At 35.2% G+C, this 24,358-nt stretch overlaps 1 protein-coding gene across 1 annotated transcript in view; it reads left to right on the plus strand.

The window, feature by feature from the left end:
* LOC145671352 (dnaJ homolog subfamily B member 6-like) overlaps window positions 1-23,937 on the plus strand; it is a 60,707-nt gene extending 36,770 nt beyond the window's left edge. Inside the window, exons 5-7 of the mRNA XM_081740402.1 lie at window positions 6,556-6,775; window positions 13,556-13,759; window positions 23,434-23,937. Coding sequence (XP_081596528.1) covers window positions 6,556-6,775; window positions 13,556-13,759; window positions 23,434-23,536 — 527 coding nt within the window. The 3' untranslated portion in view covers window positions 23,537-23,937. The remainder of the gene's footprint in view (window positions 1-6,555; window positions 6,776-13,555; window positions 13,760-23,433) is intronic.
* Window positions 23,938-24,358: the final 421 nt, after the last annotated feature.

Below are 24,358 nucleotides of genomic sequence, written 5' to 3' on the forward strand. Positions count from 1 at the left end.
CCGATTCACTGTTTTTAGCGTCGAGTTGAGTTTGATAAATGGTTCGCTTGTTTTAACTCGTTTTAAATCGTGGCCTGATTACACTCGAAAGCGAAAGCAATGAGAAATGTAAGCTAAGCAGTAATATGGAATACTTTTAATGTTGCTCACGAGAGGAAACACTCCTCGCATCTCTTCTCGTCTCGATATTAAGACTACAGGAGATATTTTAATAACAAGCTCAGTTAGGCTCGGCTCAACTGATCCGATGGCTCGAGCCGGCTCGATTGGGGTGAACCATCTGCCCGAGCTGGCTTGGTTAGGATCAGCCATCTGCTCGGTTCGGCTCATCTGGGACGAAGGCTCTAGCTGACTCGGTTGGGTGAGCTGTTGGCTCGGCTCACTTCTCGGTTCACAGCCTAGCTGCTCAAGTCGTTGACAATTCTAGACCTGGGCCGAGCAGTTTTGAAGATATTTGGCCAGTACCCTATAACTTTTAACAATGTTTGGCTCGAGCCCGAATACTCAACCTAGACCCTCAACCCTAATTGAGTAGCTCGTGAACAATGTCCTTGACTCCTAGACTTCACGACTACCGAGGTTGGCAATCAACTACTCTTTTAGTATTCAAATACAAACCGCTTATCTTTAATGTTTAAACACAGTGTTGTAATAATAATAATAATAATAATAATAATAATAATAATAATAATAATAATAATAATAATAATAATAATAATAAAAGTACTAGTAGTAGTAGTACTAGTATCATTGATAACATACATTGTCTATGCAAGATACTTGAAGAGAATACTCGAAACTATACACCAGATTTGGCTGGACTCCACTCGAAACTCCACCCGAAATCGAGTCGAGTTGGAAGAAATTTTTCGAACCGAGTTTTCGGGTCGAGCTCAAAGATGTCTGTTTCTATTCGAATCGAGTTAAAAAAAAAAAACTCGCTCGTGCCCAGAGTAGGGTGACCAGATTCTAACAAACGAAAAGTAGGACACAAGTATAATAGTATATGATAGCTTACTGCGTCGCCAATAAGCATACTTTTATTTCATTTAATGTTAACCTCAAGTTAATCAACTTTTTTGTTAAAAAGAAGAACCACTGAACAAAAGTATTAAAGGAATTCAACACAACTCCAAATGCTTTGATGAATAACAAAATGGTTTATTTTATGAACGTACAGTCAAAGTTCGTGTTGGGCTAAAAAAATTTCGAAGCGTGGTATTATTTTAAGAAATGAGAGAAAATTTAGACCGGCACAAGGGAACTTCTATTTAAATTGGTTAGCATCACTGTCATAAGTTCAAAAAGAAACCTTTCTACCTTACCGATATCTCAACAAGCCCTTCTCAGTAACAGCAATGCGTTGTAAAAAAAAAATGGTTTGTTGATTGTTCTCCATCCCTTGTCTTTTGAGGAGTGTTAAAAAACACAGCGGTTCATCATTTAGGAAAAGAGTGTATTTGATTCAAAATATTGTGAATAAAGAACGAAACATTAAGATATTGCAAATAAATTAACTCTGGACATTTCGCAGGACATTTTAAAGAAGAAGGACATTTCTCGATGTTCTAGACATCTTCGCAACACGCAGAACCTCTTTGAAAAACAGTACTGTACGGCGAAAATCAGCACATCTGGTCACCGTAGCCCAACTCTACGAGTAACGCAGTATGGCATTTTAGTCAATGTTACGTTATATGAAAATATTCATATAGCTGTCAATTAAAAAATTGTCCTTGCATTTACATAAAGCGATTCAGAACGTGCAATAATAATAATAATAATAATAATAATAATAATAATAATAATAATAATAATAATAATAATAATAAAAGCTGTAGTAATAGTAGTACGAACAATTGAAGTATTAAGATTTTTTCACACATTCAAAGTTTCGGAATTAAAAGTAACGCGTTACTTTCGAAGTAAAGTAACAGTTACTTATTGGGGCAAGTAACGCGTTAGTTACGCGTTACATTTTAAGAAAAAGTAAAGTAACTTGTAACGCGTTGCATTTTTACAAATAACTTACCCAACACTGCAGACTCTTAAATAGAAATGCACTCTCCTTGGTGGGAGAATAAATTAGTCCATAAGAGAATGTCCCACTGTTTTAAAAATTATTAAAATTGGTCTGTATTCCCCAATGGTGTACAAATATGTTGGAATAAAACTGACAGTACAGTAACAGAGTGCGATGTAGAATATGTTTGTCTTCAGCACAATGCATGATTCATACGTTGACATTTCAAACAATGAGAACAAGATTTTAGAAAGAGTAACATGTCACAGTGACAATGCGATTTAGATGACAAAGGTATAGTCAATGCTAACAGGCATAAGGTGGGTTGTTCATTGATTTCAGAACTGTCTGGAGTTAGCAATCGTATGGTTCCGATCTGTGTCATGAAATGACATCAAAATATCTTAAATGCTAGGAATACATCAAATTATTACCAACCAAACTGCCCGAAATGAATGCATGTCTAGGGTAATTATGCAACAAACCAGAGGAGAAAGCGAAAACAATGGCGCCACATCAAATAATGACAAATAAAGTGTAATGTGTCTACCATTACGCTGCTGGATTTTGAAACATATAAGCAGTATGCGGATATTGTAGCTGAAACTTTGAGAGTGTGTGATTTCTGGTCTTGCTAACGAAACATAATTCTAAATGATTTCAAAATAGTGTCGTGAAAATGTAGTCTCGTCTTGGAGAGTATATTTCTTTCTTTTGGAAGAGATTTGCCTCGTTTTATTTCTTATCACGAAACATCTGCTTGTCTTGTCTCGTGGCAAGATTTGTGATAAGAAAAAGTTCCAGAAACAGTTCTTAGATAATATGTCCAATATGTTTGTCTCTGCTATTAGTAGCTAAGCCCAAAATTTAATTGAATATTATTTCGCTCAGCAAATGATATTTATGTTAGGTTGTTTAAAAGTAATAACAATAACAATGACTTACGTAAGTTTATTAAAAAGAACCTAAAACAAAATCTTACCTGCAATAAACGTATTATTCAGATAGTTAACATGACTCGACGGGCATTCTAGGTAAGTTTCATTTCTCGAGTATCCTAGTATTACGTAAAGCGTTAATATTTCATTTTGCTTAATTGAATAAATAATATCTCAGTTTAGATGTTATGAGATTTTAAATGATGTACAAAATATTACGGGATATTGATCAGAAGTTCATTGGGAAGGGTCGAAAGTGAAACGATTGTAATGTTATATTTTCTTATTAAAACTTAAATCTTATTTTTAATGCATTCTAGTGTATTTAAAAACCGACAAACATGAGCTAATATCTTGAAGTGTTGCTGGATTAAAGTGAAGACCTGAAAGATTGCTGCAATCTAATATTTTCGAAGTGCCGCTTTGTAAGATAAATTAAACATTGGTCAGCCTACTAAATGACGAAATTATATGGAAGTATGAATTGAATACGACATCGAATGTTAAACTGATGAGAGATTTTCACTTCTGAAGCTGTAATGGTATTTAGCGTATATATAATAAGCATACCGAGAGTAACACGTTACACTAAACCGACTTTGACAAGCTATGTCTGTCTAGAACTGTCAAAAATAACAAACAAACATACCTCTTCATAACTCGATGGCTACAGCGCTCGGTCTGGGATTCGTTTTAAGATGAAGGCGCTGAACTCATACACAAACCTGGCGTGGATCTTCCTTTAACCAGTAGTTACGGTCCTATACAGCCCTCCTAATAAAAAGCGACGGCTAACTACGATCAACCAATGACAAACAAGCAAGTAATTAACATCGCGAATTACAACTGGGTTTAATACAGACAACACTAGATCCGGAGGGTAACCAAGTGTAGTACCTCACTGTGAGTATCTGTGGGATATGAGAGCCAAAGAACGAGATTGGAACCTCTAAGCACGTGGACAAATTGAGTAATCAACTGACATTTTTATCTAATATTCAAGAGAGTTTAAAAGAGACGTATATTGAAATTGAAAAAGAGAGAAATGGTTTGGAATTGAACAATGGTTTCCGGCTTACTATACCTTAGAATTTCTAGCGAAGTGATGGAAAGAGAATGAGGTTCAAGCCGAAATGACGATTTGGATCTTTTCAGTATCAAAGTATGGATTTATAATCCAGTGTGTCATTTGAAACGCAAAAATCTTGCTGGAGATCGGAGTAGATGTGTGACCAGATTAAGATCTTGTTTACGAAATACTTGGGTACTTGCTTACACCTTGTAAAAGTAAAGGAAAATCATTATATTTCAATTAAAATCTAGAGTTACATTAAGTTTAAGTTACGGTCATTTTTTGAAACATTACTCGAAAGCAGGCCATTTTGTGAAACATTACTCTAAAGCAGACTCAAGCATGATTTCCTTCTTTAGTATAATTGAATTTTTAATCTGTAGTGTGGGAGGTTGACCTACTGTTACATGCTCTATTAGTGCATATTGTAAGTAACAATTTGCTTAGGATTTTATATTTCATAGTTACTTAATATGTATTAGTTCTAATTCGTGTTCAATGTGCAGAAGTAAAAGGCAGGATAGCCTTTCATAAGAGTGATCTCTTATTTGTAAATATCAGTCAAGAACATCTTTGAAAATCCTGCAAGAAAGACAATGCTGTAATCATTTATGAATACGCATCAATGTGAAATACGATTGATTTTATCATTGTGGGTAATAGTTACATAGTGATAACTTTATCTGATATTTCGATCAAATGTATATTAAAATAATCTACTTCTATTAAATATAAGTAACAAAGGTAATATTTTAAAACTTCAGATTTCTTATGTGCAATGTTACCTGCAAATTAAGTTCCTTTGTACTCTCCATCTTCATAATATCCGCTTAAAATTTAATTTACTATGGTTTTATCTAAAATAAAATTTAGAATAAAGTTGAAATATTATACCTTCTGAAGCGTTAGTTGTGGTGATGCATGTACATATTGACTCTACTGTTCATATCACTTAAGAAAGTACTACAAATTACAATCTCTCAGTAGTAGAGTGCGCATCCAGAGCTTGTTAATTTGTGGTGCAGAACAAACTTCCCATAGGCTTTCTATGTTCTAAAGTTCAAGTTAGTCCTTATTTGAAAGCGCATTGTTTATAATTTTAAAATACCGTAAAGTCATTACGTATCTTTTCATTTCGTGTGGTTTCCCTGTCGTGGCTTTTTCATTTGTTACTTCTGTTTAGAATATAAACTTTGTAAGAGTGAGAATAAGTAGCTTGTAATATTGTTTTTATTATTTCTGAACAGTAAATGTAATCGTATTATAAATGAATTACACTTCTAATCTGTATCATAATCTACAGACAAAACGCTTTCGCATCAAATATTGTATTATGTATTCTAAATCTTTCACATGTGTCTTAAACTCTATGACTTGTCATAGACATTAATCTTTTATTTATTGCTAATATAATTATCCAGAAGAAACTACTTTTCTTAGATTTTAATATTGATCTAAGTTATCAAAACAGCCAGACCTTGGAATTGAGTTAACCTCCTATTTTCACAAACGTACTTTAAAAGCACCTTTAATAATAGGTTACAAACTTTATAGCCTTTTCTACTAGTTCTAATTTCCAAATAATCTTCTCTCTTTACAAACTCTTACAGAAACATTGCTTGTAATATTAGCATTCTAATCCATTTCATATTTCGTGCTTTTCGTCTAAACATTGCAAAAGGTTGTTTCTTTGTGTAATACCTCTTAAACTAAGTGAACCATCACCAGAAGTTATTTATAGTAGTCTTCTTAATATCGTTGCTACTTACAATCTCTGAATTATTCTAAGTTTTTATTTGACTTCCCTAATGGCCATCAAGCTAGTATTGTTACCACCAATGAAACAGATATAATCGCTTGTATGCACGACTGTTGCTTAATATGACGATGGTACTTTTGCTTCGCTTCTAGGTCAGTATAGTTCATTTTCACTTCCTCCTTTTTTATACTTTCTTAATTTTCACAAATATAGGTGAAACCAAAAATCCAGATATCCTCTTGTCTTTGAGAAACTAGTCTAAGAAAAAACTCATTCCCAAGGGTAGAAAATCCATTGTGATTTTTCCGTAAGGAATGATTTACACAACATTTTAGAATTATTAATGAACTATTTATTCGTGAAATACAAACAAAATTACCTGAGACATTTTGAGAAAATTAACCAAACAGTCTTACGCCTAAGAATAAGCTCGTAGGTTTTTAAAGATAAATCAGTTATGCAATAATATATGGTTATTATCGACATATTTGTTTATGAAATATGAAGAAAATCGCGTAGTCGTTTTTGAGAAAATCGTCCGAGAAAATCTCACATCAAAGAACAACTATAGTGTTCCGCCTAGTGGAAAAAGAACTGCACATCAAGGAAGATGCTTGGTAGTTGAGTGTCCATATTATTCTGTTAGTCCGTTGTTCCTCATGCATCTGAGTCTGCTGATAATTACTCATATAGAATATTTGCACTTCAAAATAAAACCTTTTTTCCTTCCTTATAGCAGAATAAAAATTTATTTTCTTTTCAGGAACGAGTGACCAAAACAATGATAGGAATGAAAACACAAATGCTGGTAACAATGAGATGTCAGGAATGAATGTCGATGGTCCATCTCCTGCTGGAGACAAACATTCCACATCCTTGTCTACTCCTGGCAATAATGTCAGAGGAGGCCAAAATAGAGGCTATTATAAGAGCACCTCTATTTCCACCGTAATTGTTAACGGGAAAAAGACTGTAACTAAGAAGTAAGTTTCACACCCAGCTTTAACCTTATGTATATGAATAATGTGCAGAATATGTTTTCACAACACGTTGAGACCATCCAATGTATTAACACTTGTAACTAAAGAACGTCCACAAATCGTCTGCCTGTTGTGCTAAAGCGTTTTCTAAGCGTGGGTTTCACTCTAGCAGCCTCTTTTGCAACTACGGTCTTCTTATGCTCCGTAACGGCTGTCTATCAATCTGAATACACATTGCCGTCCACGCTGGTGTTTACAAAAAGTCGTTTTTCCAGTGCAACTATGTGCAATCGTAGTCTTAGATCTGATATTTTGTCTTATGATACGTAAAACGCTTCCGTACCTTGGTTACGGAGGTATCCATCGTACAAGCTTAAACAATTTATTTAACTTCGAACTTCGTTAGTTTTGACAAATTTCACTAACGATTGCACAGGACAGTGTCTCGACTGCAAATAAAATTTACAGCGTGCTGAAGCGTTACAGTGTTTGAAAAGGGCAAAAACTGCAGTTTAATGTACTAGTTCCATTATACTATTAGCTCTACCTACTAGCATGTAAAAGCAGTAAAATATTTCACGAGATGTTTACATATATTTTAACCCTGTATCTCGTATGCTGCATCACTTATAATCATTAGATTTTCGTTGTATGTATATAGGCTATCACATCATTAAGATGAAGAGAAATAGGAGAAAGTCAAATGTAAAACAAGAAAAGTATCCATTGGGATAGAAAAGAATCGTCCTCATTCAATGTAATATTTATAGATTGTTTCAGAAAAATGGGACCAAACGATAAGTAGAGACTTCCTACTTCATAATAAATATTTTCGAACAGATAACTTAAGATGAACGAAGGCAAAGCAAGATGTAAATGTGTTAAAAGTCTGGATCGGTCAATTTAATTAGATAAACTTAAGGGCTAGGGATGATTTTAGACTTGGAATCACTTATACAGTTGAGGAAAATGTTATATGCATTCACTTAACACCATTCTATTTTGAGAATGACTTTATATTTTGTCTCAAATAGAAATTCGGTCGTGTAAAACGTTTCAGTCTTAGAATTCACAAAGAAAACTACTAGTAAAGTGAGTTTTGCTAAACATGTGAGAAATTTAGCAAATGTTTTATATAAATATTTTACTACACTGATTTTTAAATATATTTAAATTGAGAATCTAATCCTGAACTATGTATTACAAAAGGTTGTTTTTGTTTCAAAGAATTCGAAGATAATCCTAAATAGCTGATATAAAAGTTGACAGACATTGTCAACAATTACTACTTCCCCACCCATAGTGCTAATTTATGTTATACAAAAATAGAATGGGTACAAGCCCTCGGAATATAACGTACGTCACACTCGCGTTTCTGGAATATCGAGCTGACGGTTAATGCGCTGGTGCACTGGAGGTGGAACTCCGTTCTTCCATTGCAATGATGTCTTCCCTTTCCTTAACTGACTGGACGGCAACATGTTGTGATGTTACGTGTACACTGGGTAATGTTTCGGATTCATGTAATGTTTGAAAAACCCGTGGGAATGCCCTAACACAGGGTGTTCGGCCAGGGGCGTCATTTAGGGGGGGGGGCAGGAGGGGGCAATTGCCCCCCCCCAGTTTAGGATATACATATACTTTAATGGATTGTTTACCAAGATACTAGTACAAAATGTGAAAGTCTTATATCGGTGGTGCTTTTGCCCCCCTCAAGCAAAGGCTGAAATGACGCCCCTGTGTTCGGCGATCAGGGAGCGTTCTGGCATTCTGTCACAGTCGCACGGCCACTGCCATTACAGTACTCGTTCATAAACAACATGTCTGCGTATTCTGCATGGGTGAACGTATGCGATATGTTGGTATTCATGGACAAAATGGACTTGCTGAATTAAACAACGCATACGGCCTCCCGAATGCCCACTGATCCATCTCATGATTGCACACTTGGCAGTGTGACCACTCAGCAAAAATATTTAGTACTAACCTATGTAGAAAAAAATACTATATCTGGGGAAATATTACTGAAATTTTATCTCCTCCCATTTCACCCTGTTCATGACATTTTACGATAATATATAAGGTTTCCGGCAGCTCCCCCTCCCCTGTGGGTGGGGGAATGACCCCCACATTCTTCAAAAAGCACCCAACTTTAACTTTTTTCAGTGAATATTCTATTCAAACCTGCAGACTACTTACAACTACCCCGACTTTCAACTTTCCATGGAGTTTTATAACTCTATTGTACTCCCCCTTCTCCTCAAGGCCTACATCTACAGATGGTATCTGCCGTGTTATTTCTTTGTATTATCGTTGACGGCGACATCTCGCCTTTCAAGATTTTAAATAGTACTAGATGGTTCGCTTTCTTCCTACACCATAATACTTGCCCCAAAAGCACTTGCCGTGATTCAAAAAGAAACACTGGGTCTATCATCCCGTTTCCCGAGAACTATGCATTTTCAAGCGACGAAAAACTAAAAACTGCCATATTTCCTTCTCGTTGCAGGAGGCGACCGGACGGGACCTATATCCTACTTCCGCAATTGTAAATCTCACTATTGAAAAAAGGCAGAAAAAAAGTTACCAGGAACATTGAAATTTTCGTACATTACCAAAGTTTCATTAGATTCCTTTTTTGTCCCTCAAATGTATTTATGAGAAAAGAAGAGAAGGAGAAAAGTACCATATTTGTTGATGAATGTGCTAGAACACTAAAATATTATAAAATGTACTAGATCTAGTACAAAAGTACTAGCGGTGGCCACACTGACACTCGATACGCTTGCAGCTGTTGTGTCGGTGCGACATCACAGTGCTATCATCTGTTGGAAATCAACCACACTTCTTGTAGGATGTATAAGTCATCTTTGCCAACATTATTCTGTCCACCATACCGCCTACACAACATTTTGGTGAGTAACATTCACACTTGTTTCATAATGAATCATGGATGTGTGTAGTCATCAACCTGCTTCACTTCCGTAACGATGGAAATCGGACACATGTTCATAGAACTTTTTCACATGTAGAATCACCTAACAAATTATGTGACAATATTCCTGAATCATCCTGAATAAAGACTTCCCAGATTTCTAAAGCTCAAACTGGAACATTTTAATGTCAATATTTTACCATAAATTTTCGTGATAAATTTTCAGCTTCACGGAACAAATGCACAATCAAACTTTATACGGCATGCTTTTCGAAATTGTAATATAAGATTTATTGTTACACATCACTCAGAATTCGAACAAAATGACACTACATAAATATTAGTATCCACAGATATAAAAAAGACAGTAGGGGTATATTTTTATTTGTAGTACCAATAATAGTAATTGATTAATAATGCAGAAATCAGTGTGAAATGTTTTGGTTTGAAAATTTGTTATTGACCAAGTGAAGTGTCGCATTCTAAATTCTAAAGCAGTTCAATTTATCTCAAGACTCATTTCTGCTTAAATATATACATACAACAAATACCAAGACAAAATTAATTAACTAACGAATTTAATATCTGCAAAAGAAGAAGAAAGGACACATTATTCAGGCTTTTAATTTTCACTTCAATGAACCTTTCTTAAAAAGCACTTATTGTTGTTTATTTTATCAAAGAATTCACTGCAAGTCATTGCAAACTTCATTTTGCAAAGGATTAGTCTTCTCACTGTTGACTCTTCCATTAAAGTTCTCAATGGAAAAAGCACATAGAGTGTGTTAAATAACTTTGTGACTAGAAACTAAATTTATTCATGTGATCGATACTAAACACGAAACTGACCGGGACGCTGGGGCCACCCATCAAAACCGAGACATCTGGCAAGCCATATATGTATATATCAACGAAATGAATAAATAAGTTGCCTGAAATTGAATAACGTTTATAATTTTAAAGAAATTCATAAATTGTATATATATGATGCTAACATGTAGGTGATTGTTTGCCAATATCAATTTAGAGTGCTTATTATCGTGGTACAGATTATTTTTTTATTGTACGTGCAAAAATAAACATGCTGTTATTAAGAAGATAGTACTTGTTGTTGTAAGTGCTCCGTTAACGGTGACGCACTTGTTTCTTGCAAACAAATGTGTGTGTTTATATCATTTTCTATATTGCTTGTTTTCTTGTTTGTGTCCTGTTAATTGTTATATTCATTCATTTCTCATTTTTATTCTAGGAGTATATGACTTTGTGGATGGTAATCGTTATTTTTATCACATATCCTATTATTCTTGTTGATCATATTGGTAACATTCTGATCCTTCGGTAAAGACTTGTTTACGGTACGTGCTATGGGCAATCGTTGAATCACCTGATGATTCTTTGGTATGTTGTTGCGCCGGCCAAACTTGTTTTAATTTATACATTTCAGAAACGAAACAATCACATAGATAAGGAATCATTAATTTATGATACGTGCTCACCCTCTCGTTAAAACTTCAAATCAAATGTTAGAAATACTGAAAAATAACTAATGTATATATTGTAAAAATACGTAGGAATTGTGACTTTTCCATAGTATTTTGTTAAAGAGGGGATTAATATAAGAAATCCTCCCTTTTCGTACGTCCATTGCGCGCGAGGTTCACAACATGACCGTGATTTAGGAATAAGTATTTCGTAGTATATATCGTCGTATGACATATTGCAAGTAAGTGTTGGAGAGCAATCGCAGTACCAGGTGAAAAAATACGTACCGTAGTCAGGGGTTACCAACTATGTTAGGATATTCACCAATTTTCAAAATAAAAGTGTATTCCATAGTTTTTGTTGCAGTCTATTTCTTGCTATAACAAAACGGACATCAGTTATGCATCATCCAGGCATTTGGTATTAACAGTGTTGCTAGTACTAATTTAAGAAAAAAATGTTGTTAAAGCTGATGTCATAAATGACTATTTAACTATCAAGCCATACTTTGTAAACACAATATATTGATCTGTTTCGATATTTTTGCACATGTCATTAAAAATAAAGAAGAAATTATTATGGGATTGGATGTTGGAAACGTTTCCGGACAGAGTTTCCATAATTTCTGTTTTTATATACAACCCTTTCCTTCCTTAATCCTTCTCACATAATTGTTTACATGTACATTCGTGATTAATATTACTTCTTCATGAAGATAAACCAAAGAATTACACTTTCTTCGTCTGGAATCCTCATTCAGGTCACGTGTTTCAATTTCGACTTATAAATAGTTTTCGAAGTGAGATGATACGCAGTAGTATGACATACTATCTCTGGTTTCTCAGTAATGAAGGCACACCGCCTCTGGTTTTTCACTGATCAAGACATATCGTCACTGGAGAGTTAATGCTTTAATAAATCCATTTTTATACACAGTAATTAACGAATAACTTTGTACGTGAAAAGATTTTATTTATGTAGAAATAATTTCTAAGTTGACAACACCGACATTTTTGTTATTTTTTCCTACCTTTTGTTTTCCTAATGACGTGTCTTCAAAGTTGTTCATTTAGTTTATATTTTGATGTGCCATATTGAATTGTTTCTTTCTTATATATGTGTGGGTCTTCCTGTCTTAATGCATATAAAGGTCGTGTTTTGAGTATGGGCAGATTTAGGCGTTGTTTCCTGTGAGAGGTGGATCGTTTGGGGGTTTGGAATACCCCTCAGTCGAGAGGGAGTCCGGGAGTTTTGCCGCAGGAAAATGTTAATATCCTCAGTCGTTTTTTGAGCATGTTTGTGTATAATTCTTTACAATACGTCATAAAGGGATATTTTTTATTTTTTCAGAAAGTTGTAGGTGGGGAATCAAAGTCTCTCCATAACAAAAGAGAAACTCTCCAATGGTTTTCAGTTTGTATTTAAATAGAAATACAATCTTTTATTTCAAAATTTCACTGTATTTAAACATTTAGATAGCCGGTGTGTCGAGTCAAAATGGTAATAAACCATAACGTCTCTGCTTGCTTTTCACTTCGACCACGAGTTATAATGCTTCAAATTTCATGTGAGAAACTTTATAAGCATTAGGTGTTTCGTCCAACACATGTACTCTCAATGACAAGAGGATTGAAACACTGCTAATAAAGTTAAGTTTCACCAAGTTAAACTTATTTTCGGCAGTTGTCAGAGATCGTCGCGTTGTAATCGCCCAGTTAAAGTGTTGTAACACCTGCTTGCGTATCGTACACTTTCGCTTCGCACATTCCTATTTAATGCGTGTCGGCAAACTACAGTATGCTGAGCACTGTATTGACAGACTGAATATTCGGCAAGTCCTTATAGAATGTCCAGAATATCAGACCTCAGAGATTCGTTACAACTACTTAAAACATTATTGAGATTTTGGGAGAAAGTATTGGCTTAAGTGAAAACATTCCTAGTTTTTCCATAAAATTGTAGTAGTTATGCACCATGATGTTTTTCGTTTTTCAACAATTGGTTGTGTGTTTCTTATTATTGATATTTTTGTTTGTCTCAAATATTCTGTACGTATAGAATGTCTCTTTGTATTTTCTTGTCATATGTCTGAATTGTATTTATTAATTTTGTCTTTCTGCGACACGTGTTTTAATTTGATATGTATTTTAAATATTTAATTTTGTAAAACATTTATTAATATACATTTTTGAGATTTTTATTTTGATGTTTAATGTAACCCATAAGTTTGCCAATTGCTTTACTGTGACAGGGACAAATGTCGCCGTTGATGTTTCGATTATACCACACTCAATACTTCATTCATAAAGCTCTATATATATATTTTTATTTTATGTGTACATAAGTATTTTTCTTGTTCCTTTCAGGGTCTGTGAGAATGGGCAAGAAACAGTGGAGGTATATGAAAATGATGTTCTTATTAAAAAGACTGTGAATGGCGTTGAGCAACCGTTGCCGCCTTCGTCTACTCATAATAACAATAATAATAATGTCGTACGAAGCCCAAATGGGGTAACGGTCAAAACTACTTCCACCAAAACAATTACAAGAAAGGAGACTCTTACGAAGAGGTGAATTTCTTACCTAGTTTCATCTTGATACAGGCATATGGAATATATTTTAGTAATGCGTTTACGGTCATTTATTGCATTGGTGCAACATTTCTATCACCAATGAGTGGCTTTGGAATAAGATTTTGTTCTTGAATATATTGTCTGTAGTAGTGATAGGGTTTGTGAGCATGGTATTCTCTTTAGGAGTCACTTTTAGAATTGCAGCCTTCTAATGTTTCGTTACAACTCTACACAACATTAACCTGTGTCCAGCAATCAATACGTATTCCCGTCCTTGTTGGCTTTTCGAGAATGTTGTGTTTCGAGTGAAACTGGATAGATTGTAACCTCATGTACTATATCTCATTATGTCAGACATTTTCTCTACCTAGGTTGCAGAGGTACACGCAACATTGTCCCCATAACTACCTAAGTTTTAATTCCTTTGGTCAGGCTGGGTTAATTGACTTTTGGACACGACATAGTCTTAACTACATACAACTTTGCAAAGAACTCCCAGAGTTATTCGGTATTTCGATTAGACCAAAGTCTAGATGAAGCAGTACCACCTAGTAACTTCACTATAGAAAATGCTAAATTAGTTGTTAAATTCACGAGGTGTTTACATATTGTTATCTACCCTATATATTATATCCTATATTACCTATAGTTACTAGATCTTTTCATATAATGTCCGAAGATTATACATTTAATTAAGGAAGATTGATGTATTTTTGTGGTGGAATGACAAAAACGGGAGAAAGCAGGAGAATTCTGACAAATCGTACGAACATGGTGTTTGTCTATCACAAGTCATACTTTGTGAAAGGTGGGTCTAAGGTAGATACTTCACGCCAGAGACGAGCAATCTAATGCTGTGCCACCCGGATCTTTCGTTAGATTTTTGTATTGTTTTAAATGCATTATATCTGAAAATGTTATGGAAAAGTTTGAGAAATTGTTTCTAACTCTGTACAGAAGAATTTAACATAGAGAGTTTGCGGCCAGAAAAGCGAAGGTAACATATACTGTGTGTCAACAGGTCTCCATAGGTCATGTACTTGGAGATCTTTCAGATCTCGAGATAGTTATAGATTTAGAATGAGTGATGCGGTAAAGGCACACTTAAATAACTTCAAACTTTGAAATTTTTAATTTTGTTTGAAATACCAATGGAGAAAGCATGGGTACCCATGGATGTCATGTAAATCATGTTCTAGGGTTAGAGTTTACAAAGTAAACCAGTAGTGAAGTCCATTTGGCATAAGCTAACAGATTAGCAAGTCATCCATAATACATTTTATAAATGATTTTCATTACAGAATCTGCTGTAAAACATATTTCAGAGTGCTGTTTTCGTTTGAAAACTTTGGAGTAATACATACATATCGCTAACTTAAGATCTACAGCCATCTGTATTCTTAATTTTTAAATTAAAAGGTTTAATCCAGAATTTTAGAACATCCTGTATTTCTGTTAGCCTCGCTATCTTTAAGTTGCTGGGCTCAGAATCATCAATATGTAATTACGAATCATCTCTGAAAGTTTGGCAGTAACCTTTTAAAGCTCTCTGTATATTGCGGGTAACTATAAAAGATATCTAAGAAAAGTTAATCTGTCTATTAAGACATACATACTGACGAAGTATGGAGTACAATGTTACAAAAGAGGATTTCTGTTTAAGTGAATGTATTTAAAAATCAAAACCCATACAATGGAAACCCTATCTGAATTGATTGGAGGGTGTAATGGATACTTCATTATAATATAATTTCTCGTGTTATTTCAAGGTATAATGATATATCGTTAAACCACGAAAGAAGACACTTCCCATTTCTTAACGGATTTTTATACACTACAACCTTGCTAATCCAGAAATTTCTTGCATAGGAGAAAACCAAGTGTAAAAGCCCTGGACTAAAAGTGCCTAATATTTTTGCATTTACATTATACGACTTAATTTACATCGTACACCAACTAAATTTCTTACAGATGGATACAGAAGAGACTTTGTCACCACTCATTAAACTTAAATACCATACAATATAATACAGAATACCGTGCACAAAAACTTGAAATTTTTACTCAATATGAGGGTTTTCTGCTTTGCTGAATTCCCATTTCTTTCTTTTTAATGTAATAAACGTTTACCTGCCTTATGTTTTGTTTAGCAGCAATGGCTTTCTATAAAGATCGTTGTTTTATCTTCTTTAAAACCTCCAATTTATTTGAACAACTCCAGCTTTAGGTGTTTCCTTTTAAATTCCATTGCTGAATTATGACAATTGTTTCCATAATCATGAAAATTTCAAATACAAATTAAAATTACATATATGTGCTGTTACAGCAGCGTCACAAAACTCTTCTAAGGTAACAGTCTCTTTAGTCTAAGCGCATTTCGTCCAAAGTATATCTTGTCCAGAGACATTCGTTCCGGTCGCATTTGGTTCAGTGACATTACGTACAACAGACATTTGGTGCAACGTAAAATTCTTCCAAATTACAATTTATTCATAATCATTTTTGTCCTAAGAACAAACACAAACATTTTGTCCGAACAACAACTTCTTCATTGAAAATTCTATCCAAAGGATACTTCGACTATTGGACATTCGATCCAAAATACATTTTGTCCAAACACTGGTTTGGTACAACTTTGTATCAATAATAAATAAATAATACGTTAATAACTGTACGAAATTTTCCTTTTAACTGTGAAGTTCTCAGTGGATCTGTAAACACTCACAGGTCCGAAATTTTTCCAAAGGCATATTCACAATGGAAGAACTGCGGATGGACTTCGAGTTCTTCTTGTTCCAGTAATCATGTTACTAACAGTACGGTTTTACGAAAATACGTATTTCTCTATAAGTAGTCGTATTAATTCCGTTAGTGGCTGCATCGGTATGTTCTGATTGTTCAAAATATTACCACCAGTCTTTGTCTGAAGACCTTGCAGTTAATCTTATTCTTTAGTGAAATTACATTTCTATATCTATTAGTGCTGAAAAGCATAAAATGTAGTAAAATAATAAGGATCAGATTCTGATGCTTACAAATGTTGTGTTCCAGATCAATAGAGTCGACTTAAATGATAACAAAGTAACAAGAGCTAGGAAGTGAACGTTGAATGAATATAAAGAAGCCAACATCATGAACATTGCTGAGTATAAATTGAGCGGTACACATCATTGTGTCAGTAAATTGTGTATTTTGTCATTGTAAACCATTGCACAGTATAGAGAAATTAGAAACTATTCGTCGATTTAAAAGAATTATTAACTATTACCTTGTAGTATTAAATCGTTAATCAAGTATCATGTATTTACTACGTTTCTTTCTTTCCGAAAAACCTTCTAGTTAAATGTAATACTTTTTCTTTTACCATTCGCAACTAAAATTAATAGAACAACTTAAAAAACATCCGATTTTAGTTTTAAAAACACCTATTTTTAGAACGTTTTTCTTTTCATTTTATTGTATCTTCGCTTATAACACTGGTCGGCAAAATGAAACTTTTTTCGCTCCCACGAACGAAAATAGTGCTTCTTATAGGTGTCGAGCTCCTGAGTTCGAATTCGTAACCAGTTTTTCTCCAGGACGTACCAGTTTTCAGGAAGGAGGGGGTGTTTCAATATCCACCCAAAAATGTTATTCTCCACCCATAATAATTTGCACGTTATAATTTAAATATCAATACAAATCATACAGATAAAATTGCATAAGAAGTTAAGGTTTAACACTTGAATGTCACTTGGTTTTCCTACTCCTCTTATAATTACTACAGGGTGTCTCGCGTGTCACATTCCAAGAGAAGTCTGACAACATATTCACACTCCATTTACAACTGTAGAACCTCTCCATGGTAGATATTTGCTGGTGAAACCTTTCCCGTGTTCGTCAGAGACCTCCGCCAAGCTGTACATTTCAGGGAAAAAGTCCAGGTGGCAATGCAGGAAGTGTAACTTTAAGGACGTATTACATCCCATTTTACGAAATGAAGTAATTAACCTGCCCACAATGTCTTTGTTATCAGGTGACTTATGATTCCCTAGAAAGTCACTGCACACTTCTCGAAAGGCCTCCCAAGACTCACTTTCCACTTCATTAAGCTTAGAAGAAAATGTAGTATTCTTAAAACCGTCTCTGATTTGAGGTCCCATAAAAACACCTTCTTTCACCTTGGCCTCGCTGAGTCTTGAGAATAGTTTTCTGAGATGATTAAATGCTTCAACATCCCGGTTCAGGCCCTTGACGAAGACCTTCATGAGCCCTAATTTGATATGAATGTGTGGTAAGAATATTTTCTCCGGATTCACAAGACGTTCATTAGCCACGTTCATCTCCCCTGGGACCAGTTGCTTCCTTGGCAACCATTTTGTGATGGTGTACTGATCTTTAGTTCGACTATCCCAATGACACGAGAAGCAGCAGTGCTTTGTCTAACCTCCTTGCAAACCTCTGAAGATGGCAATAACCTTAAGGTCAGGGCATACAGATGACTGGAACTGTTCGTACTTTATTTTCCGCAATAGGTTTCGCATGCTCTCGTATGTTTCTATCATATGTACAGCAGTAGGGGTGATAGAGATGGCTGGCTTTTCATTGTCATTGTGTAGTAACCCTGCCTTGAGACTTATCCTAGAGGAATCTACGAATAGCCTCCAATCTTTATTGTTGTAGTTCAACTTCAGTTATCCCATAAGCGATGGAATGTGACTGCAATACACCAAATCACCATCTTTTGTAAAATTAGGAAGTAGGCTCACCTCTATTTTCCTATACATCGATATATTCACATCTTGGTTTAGTATATTCCATTGTTGAAGTCGTGATGCAAGCAACAGGGCCTTAGACTTGGGAAGGTTTAAGTCTCTGATCAGATCATTCAGCTCTTCCTGACTTATCGCATGTGGTTCATTAGTGTCAGGCACTGGAGTGTAATTGGGATCTGACTGTCTACTCGAAGATTGTGCAACATCCTCACAAGCAGCAGGTTCTTCATCGGATGAAACACTGCACAGGGTGTATGAGTCTGGTGGTACAGGTACAGGCAGACAAGCATTATGTTTCACAGGTCTCCTCGCGGAATCCAAGTTAGGATACTGTATTTTATGCTTCATGTTTTTTGAGAAACCTTTTATATTAGTCAAGCAGAAGTGACAGTCTGAAACATGATCATGGGGCTCGCGCCAAACAATAGGTACGGCGAACGGCATCGATTTCAACCATTTTGTGAGAGTACGCGCACACGAGTTACAACTTTCTTTCGGAGCCCAAACGCGATCCTGATCGCCGATTTTACAACCGAAATACAGACGGTAGGCTGTCTTCAGGAACGGTGACAATGGCCTACGTTGTCCCTTGAAAAACACTTCCCGACATATGTAGCAGAATGAATCTGTCGAATTGTTGCAAGTTCTCGACATGTTTCTTTTAACACAAACGTCAATATTTTACGCAGAAATATTTTTCACCTACGGTATACATAGACACAGCGTAACACCACCTTTAACACGAAGACGAACTCGAAACTGAAATATTTGTTTCACGCGACAACGTGGTGTATGTCTTGGCGGCTTTTTTCAACAATCTGTATCTCGTCTAGACAAAAGGGAGCCGACGAATGATCTCAAGTTCATTACGAAATCTTTCTCCGTCATTAACGCCTAAGTTTTAGTGTATGCTGTGTGGAACGACAATAAATTTTTGCATCCCAAGGGGAGGGGGTACGTGTCCGGGGGTTCATGAGCTAGAGAAAATAATGTTCCTGGGATATAGCCTAGTAACAGTTCTTGGATTAAGATAAAAATGCAGAACTATGCACTCCAAACACGGGAAACACATATTAAATACGAAAAATACGATTTTTCGGTCAATTGTGGAAACACCACCCCGCCCCCCCAAAAAAAACCTTCCGTGCTGGAACTTTCTCGATGAGATATTCGTAATCAGCTTTTTCAAATCTATCCTGTACACCCTTTTACCCTCGTAACAATTCAGAATTATGCACTCCAAACACGGAAACACATATTAAATACGAAAAATACGATTTTTCTGTCAATTATGAAAACAGCACAACGCCAAAAAAGACTTACGTGCTGGTACTTTCTCATGAGGTATTCGTAATCACCCCACCTCCTGTAGAGCAGGATCGTGGGAGGAAAGGTAGCTAATGATGTGTTGTTGATCTTGAACTTCATGAGAAGTCACTGTTTGTTTCATGATTCTGAAACTTTTCTTTCCTTTGCAGGCTTGCATGAAGAGGACAGTGTTCTGTAGTAGTGCCGGGATCATGGTGAACAGTAAAGCTGAGCAGTGCATTAACAACAATTTTAAAAAAAAACATCAACGGAATGTTGTTCAATGTTAAAAGAGGTGTATGGTGATAATGCTATGTCATGTGCGCGAGTTTTCGAATGACACATACGTAGGGAGAAGGTTGAAGATAATGAACGAACCGGCCGCCCTTTGAGGTCAAGAACGGACGAAAATGTTTAAAAAATTAATGAACTTGTGCGGAAAGACAGACGTCTGAGCATTCGGGTCATTGCAGACATGACGAACATTAACAAAGAGACAGCAAGACAAATTTTGCATGACAATTTGAACCTGACAAAAGTTTGTGCAAAAGTGTCTAGAAAAACCTCTCCCAGGAAGAAAAATACATTCGAAAGATCATTTTCTGTGACGTCATGGAAGGACTAGAAGCAGAACCAGACTTGTTAAGACGTGACATCACCTGTCATGAAACATGGATTTTCCAGTATGATTCCGAGACTAAGCGCCAATCCATACACTGGAAGACTTCCACATCGCCAAGAATGAAAAAAGCACGATTGAGCAAGTCGAAAGTGAAGGCAATGCTCATCGTTTTTTTCGATAGCAGGGATATCATTATGACTGAAATGGGTGCTTCAGGGTCAAGCAGTGAATCAGACCTACTACAAAGAAGTCCTAATCAAGCTGAGAGAAAGAATAAGGAAAGAGAGACCGGATTTGTGGAAGAACGATGCATGGATCCGCCACCAAGACAATGCGCCTGCCCATAATGCAATTTCTGTGAAGCAGTTTTTAGCAGCCAAGTGCATTCCTGTGTTCGACCACCCTCCGTATTCCCCAGACTTGGCTCCCTGTAACTTTTATCTATTCCCAAAAGTGAAAAGTGCATTGAAGGGAACACATTTTCAGTCTGTGGAAGAGGTGAAACGAAAAACGACAGAGTTGTTGAACAGGGAGACTTCTGATGACCTACAGCATTGCTTTAAACAATGGAAGGCACGGATGCAGCAGTGTATAGATAGGGGAGAGGAGTATATTGAAGGGGATAATAGTCAATTGTAACTTTCTTTGCAATACATCTCAATTATGACATCAGTCTCGTTATTTCATTGCAACACCTCGTATATATATATATATATATATATATATATATATATATATATATATATATATATATAGAGAGAGAGAGAGAGAGAGAGAGAGTAATGCGTTTACGCGTGTACCTTGTTATCGAACAAATACAACTGATAACTTTATTTCTATTCAATCAGTTCATCTTTAATAATATATACCCAACTTAAACAACTTTATTCATATATAACTCAAATTAATTTTATAAATTAATTGTGTTATTGTCTAGTTCGTTTATGCGTATAAAGAGTTTTCGTATTCTGTTGTCCTCATGTTAGCAACAATGTAAATTAAATACTACAAGAAAATAATATCGACGGCCCTAAAAGAGTGTTAGAAAGTTCAAAGTAGTATAAAGCGCTTGAAAGTGAAACCAAGAACAAAAAGACTGTAAAATAGAACATAAACTATTACTATTATATAAAAAGCTCTTTTTCAACCAAACAATTAAATATAGTTTCACCGTTCATTGTATACAAATTAATAGTTTCAACGTTCACTAATAGATAGACTACAATTCAATCCCGTGCCGCAGCTGTGAAAATAAATCGAGTGCAATTGAAGCGCCCGCCAAGTGTATACTGAATGATGTAATTCAATTTCCCCAGGCAGGGCATAAAACATATATAACGCATTGTCGCATGAATAAGGTTTATGGAGGGAACTTTGATAGAAAACTTACTTTCGTAAACTTTCGTAGTTAATTGTCGAAACCTGGAGTAACATACAACACGTGATCAAGGCACGAATCATGTGGTTCGTAAAAGGCATAAGTTTGGGTTTCTGAATTGTCAGATGTTGGAATTTCAGGGAACTCAGCGGTCGCCTGGAAAATCGAATTGCATCATAGAGTTCAAACCTGAAAGGAGCTTCGAATGCACTCGATTTGTTTTCACGCCCGTCAGTCCATATTGATTAAACGACAAAAGGAGTCTCTCGCGGACGTAGATGGGGGAAATGCAATGAAAAAATTGTTTTATCTTTGTTCCGTAATCTCACCTGGTTTTCTTCAGATGGCTTAAGGAGCTTTGGAAAAAGTATCCCTCTATATTTTGTTTATATTATCCTCCATAGGTGAATATTAAACAAATTATACGAACATCAATATTAGTGTGAAACGTGTGTGACCTTTATGAAAAAGAGGGTGCAGCATAGTGGTTAGCACTCCAGCACTAAGGCTGAGGAGGGTTTGAGTCTTCTGACATTTTCCTCTGATTTTAGATTAAAGTTGTCATTATACGTCAAAAAGAAAAAGAAAAGAAACACAATTGTTCACATGAATCAACCTATTCCTCAAAAGAGCCCATACTTAGCAATGCTATGGACGAAACGGACGATCAGAAGAGAGAGAGCAAGATAAATGTGTCATGGTTGACAATTTGGCTAACAATTTAAGATAAAAACGTCTAAATTAGCCTCGTGAAAGATAAAAATCTGTAAAAAATATAAAATGTTGGAAACTATGAAAAGTGCATAAATCTTGCTGAGTGTTTATAACGTTAGTGAAAATATTTGAGCCACATATTTCAACACTCTTTCCCTGCTTGGGATAATATTTGAATTGAAATGAAGTTATAAACACTCAGATTGACCCAAGTGATATCAAAGTTTTATAAAACCAAGTCGCTATTTTTTGTGAAAGTTAACATTCTAGGTAAAAAATTTAAAAACGGTAATCACTTGCCTTGTAATGACAAAAGCTTGATCCATCCTAGTGGGAACTACTTTCAAAAATTGATTATAAACTGCTCAGCAGTTTCGTAATTTTGTCATTTTATAGACACAAAATTAGAAATGAGGATTTGTTGAAACTGTTCCGTTTCTCTTTCAACAGCAGTTTTGAATTTTTATTTGGGAGTATGAGACACGTGTGAACCTATTTTTAATTAGAGAGTTTATATATTTAGCTTAATTTCCCTCACTTTAGGAGCTACCGAGAAATTCTACTATTAACATCAACTTTGACGCCGTACCTTAGGATAGATATTTTGATAAAACCAAAAAGGCAAAGCCCCGATCCGCTACAAGTGCTAAATATATATAGATATGCATTTCAAAGGCGGAATTGTCGTGAGCTTATAGAGTGGGCAAACAAACACACTTTCAGAATACATGTGAGGTGAAAATTGGCTAATAAATACTAAAATTACTCAAATATATAAGGGTACAAACTGGAATGTACAGTGCTCGTACAATGAATAACCAAAATAGTATCACAGTTAGAGAGATGGATTTTCTTTTATTTTGCTTGTTACGTTAATAAATGATTTTCTTTCCAGGTATTGGGAGAATGGCAAAGAAATAGTAGAGGTTTATGAAAATGGTGTTCTTACGAAAAAGCTTGTAAATGGTGTTAAGCAACCCATCAATCCCAAACGTTAAATGGAATCCTTCTAGGAGATCTTAATCTGGAGCGATTTTGCTGTTTTCATTCTGGGCAACTCAATCATTAAACATCAACCTACGAAAAATGATATATTCACCTACTTGAAAAATAATTTTAAAAAGACTGTGCAACATGAAACTGAAACAGGTCTTTGTGTCTAATAGTGTACCCGAACAAATTTAGTTTCTCTTATTGTTTTTACAGTATTATTTCTATTCCATGAAAGTTACAAGAACCATCCAATCAGTTAATTTCTTGTCACCATGTTTTGCATTGATGCGAATTATCACACTTCAATAATGTTGCTTCCTAATAATCATCTGTTAATTTGTAATATGTCACTACAATAGTTATAAATAAAAAATTTTGGCCACCACACTGAACTTTCTGGATCAAATTCGTTTAAATAATTCATATTATGCTGGGGTGATTTTTTCTTTTTTCTAATTACGAACCAACCTATGAGGAGTTTTTTTGGAAGTTTCATACAGACAAAGCATTCACAAGTTAAACTATCCTTTATTGATCTTTTTCATAAGAAATGGCTTGTTCCGTATGCTAGAATTGTTAGTGAAAAGTTATTTATAAAATAACAAAGAAACAGCATGTGTTGTATTTTAGAAAACTCATAAAAAATCACTCTCAAGAGTAAACCGATATTAAATGTGTACCCGTAATAGCATTCTAGACATTTAACAGGCTTACTCAAAATCTTTAAGCCTAAGTTTGTAGACTTGCACAAATTTTCATTTACATTGCTGGACGAGACCTAACCATGGCTTTAGCAAACTTGATAGTTCCTCAATTGAAAGCTTGTT

Source organism: Thermobia domestica, chromosome 15 (genome assembly GCF_964235325.1).
Source record: "Thermobia domestica chromosome 15, izTheDome1.hap1.1, whole genome shotgun sequence".
NCBI lineage: Eukaryota > Metazoa > Arthropoda > Insecta > Zygentoma > Lepismatidae > Thermobia > Thermobia domestica.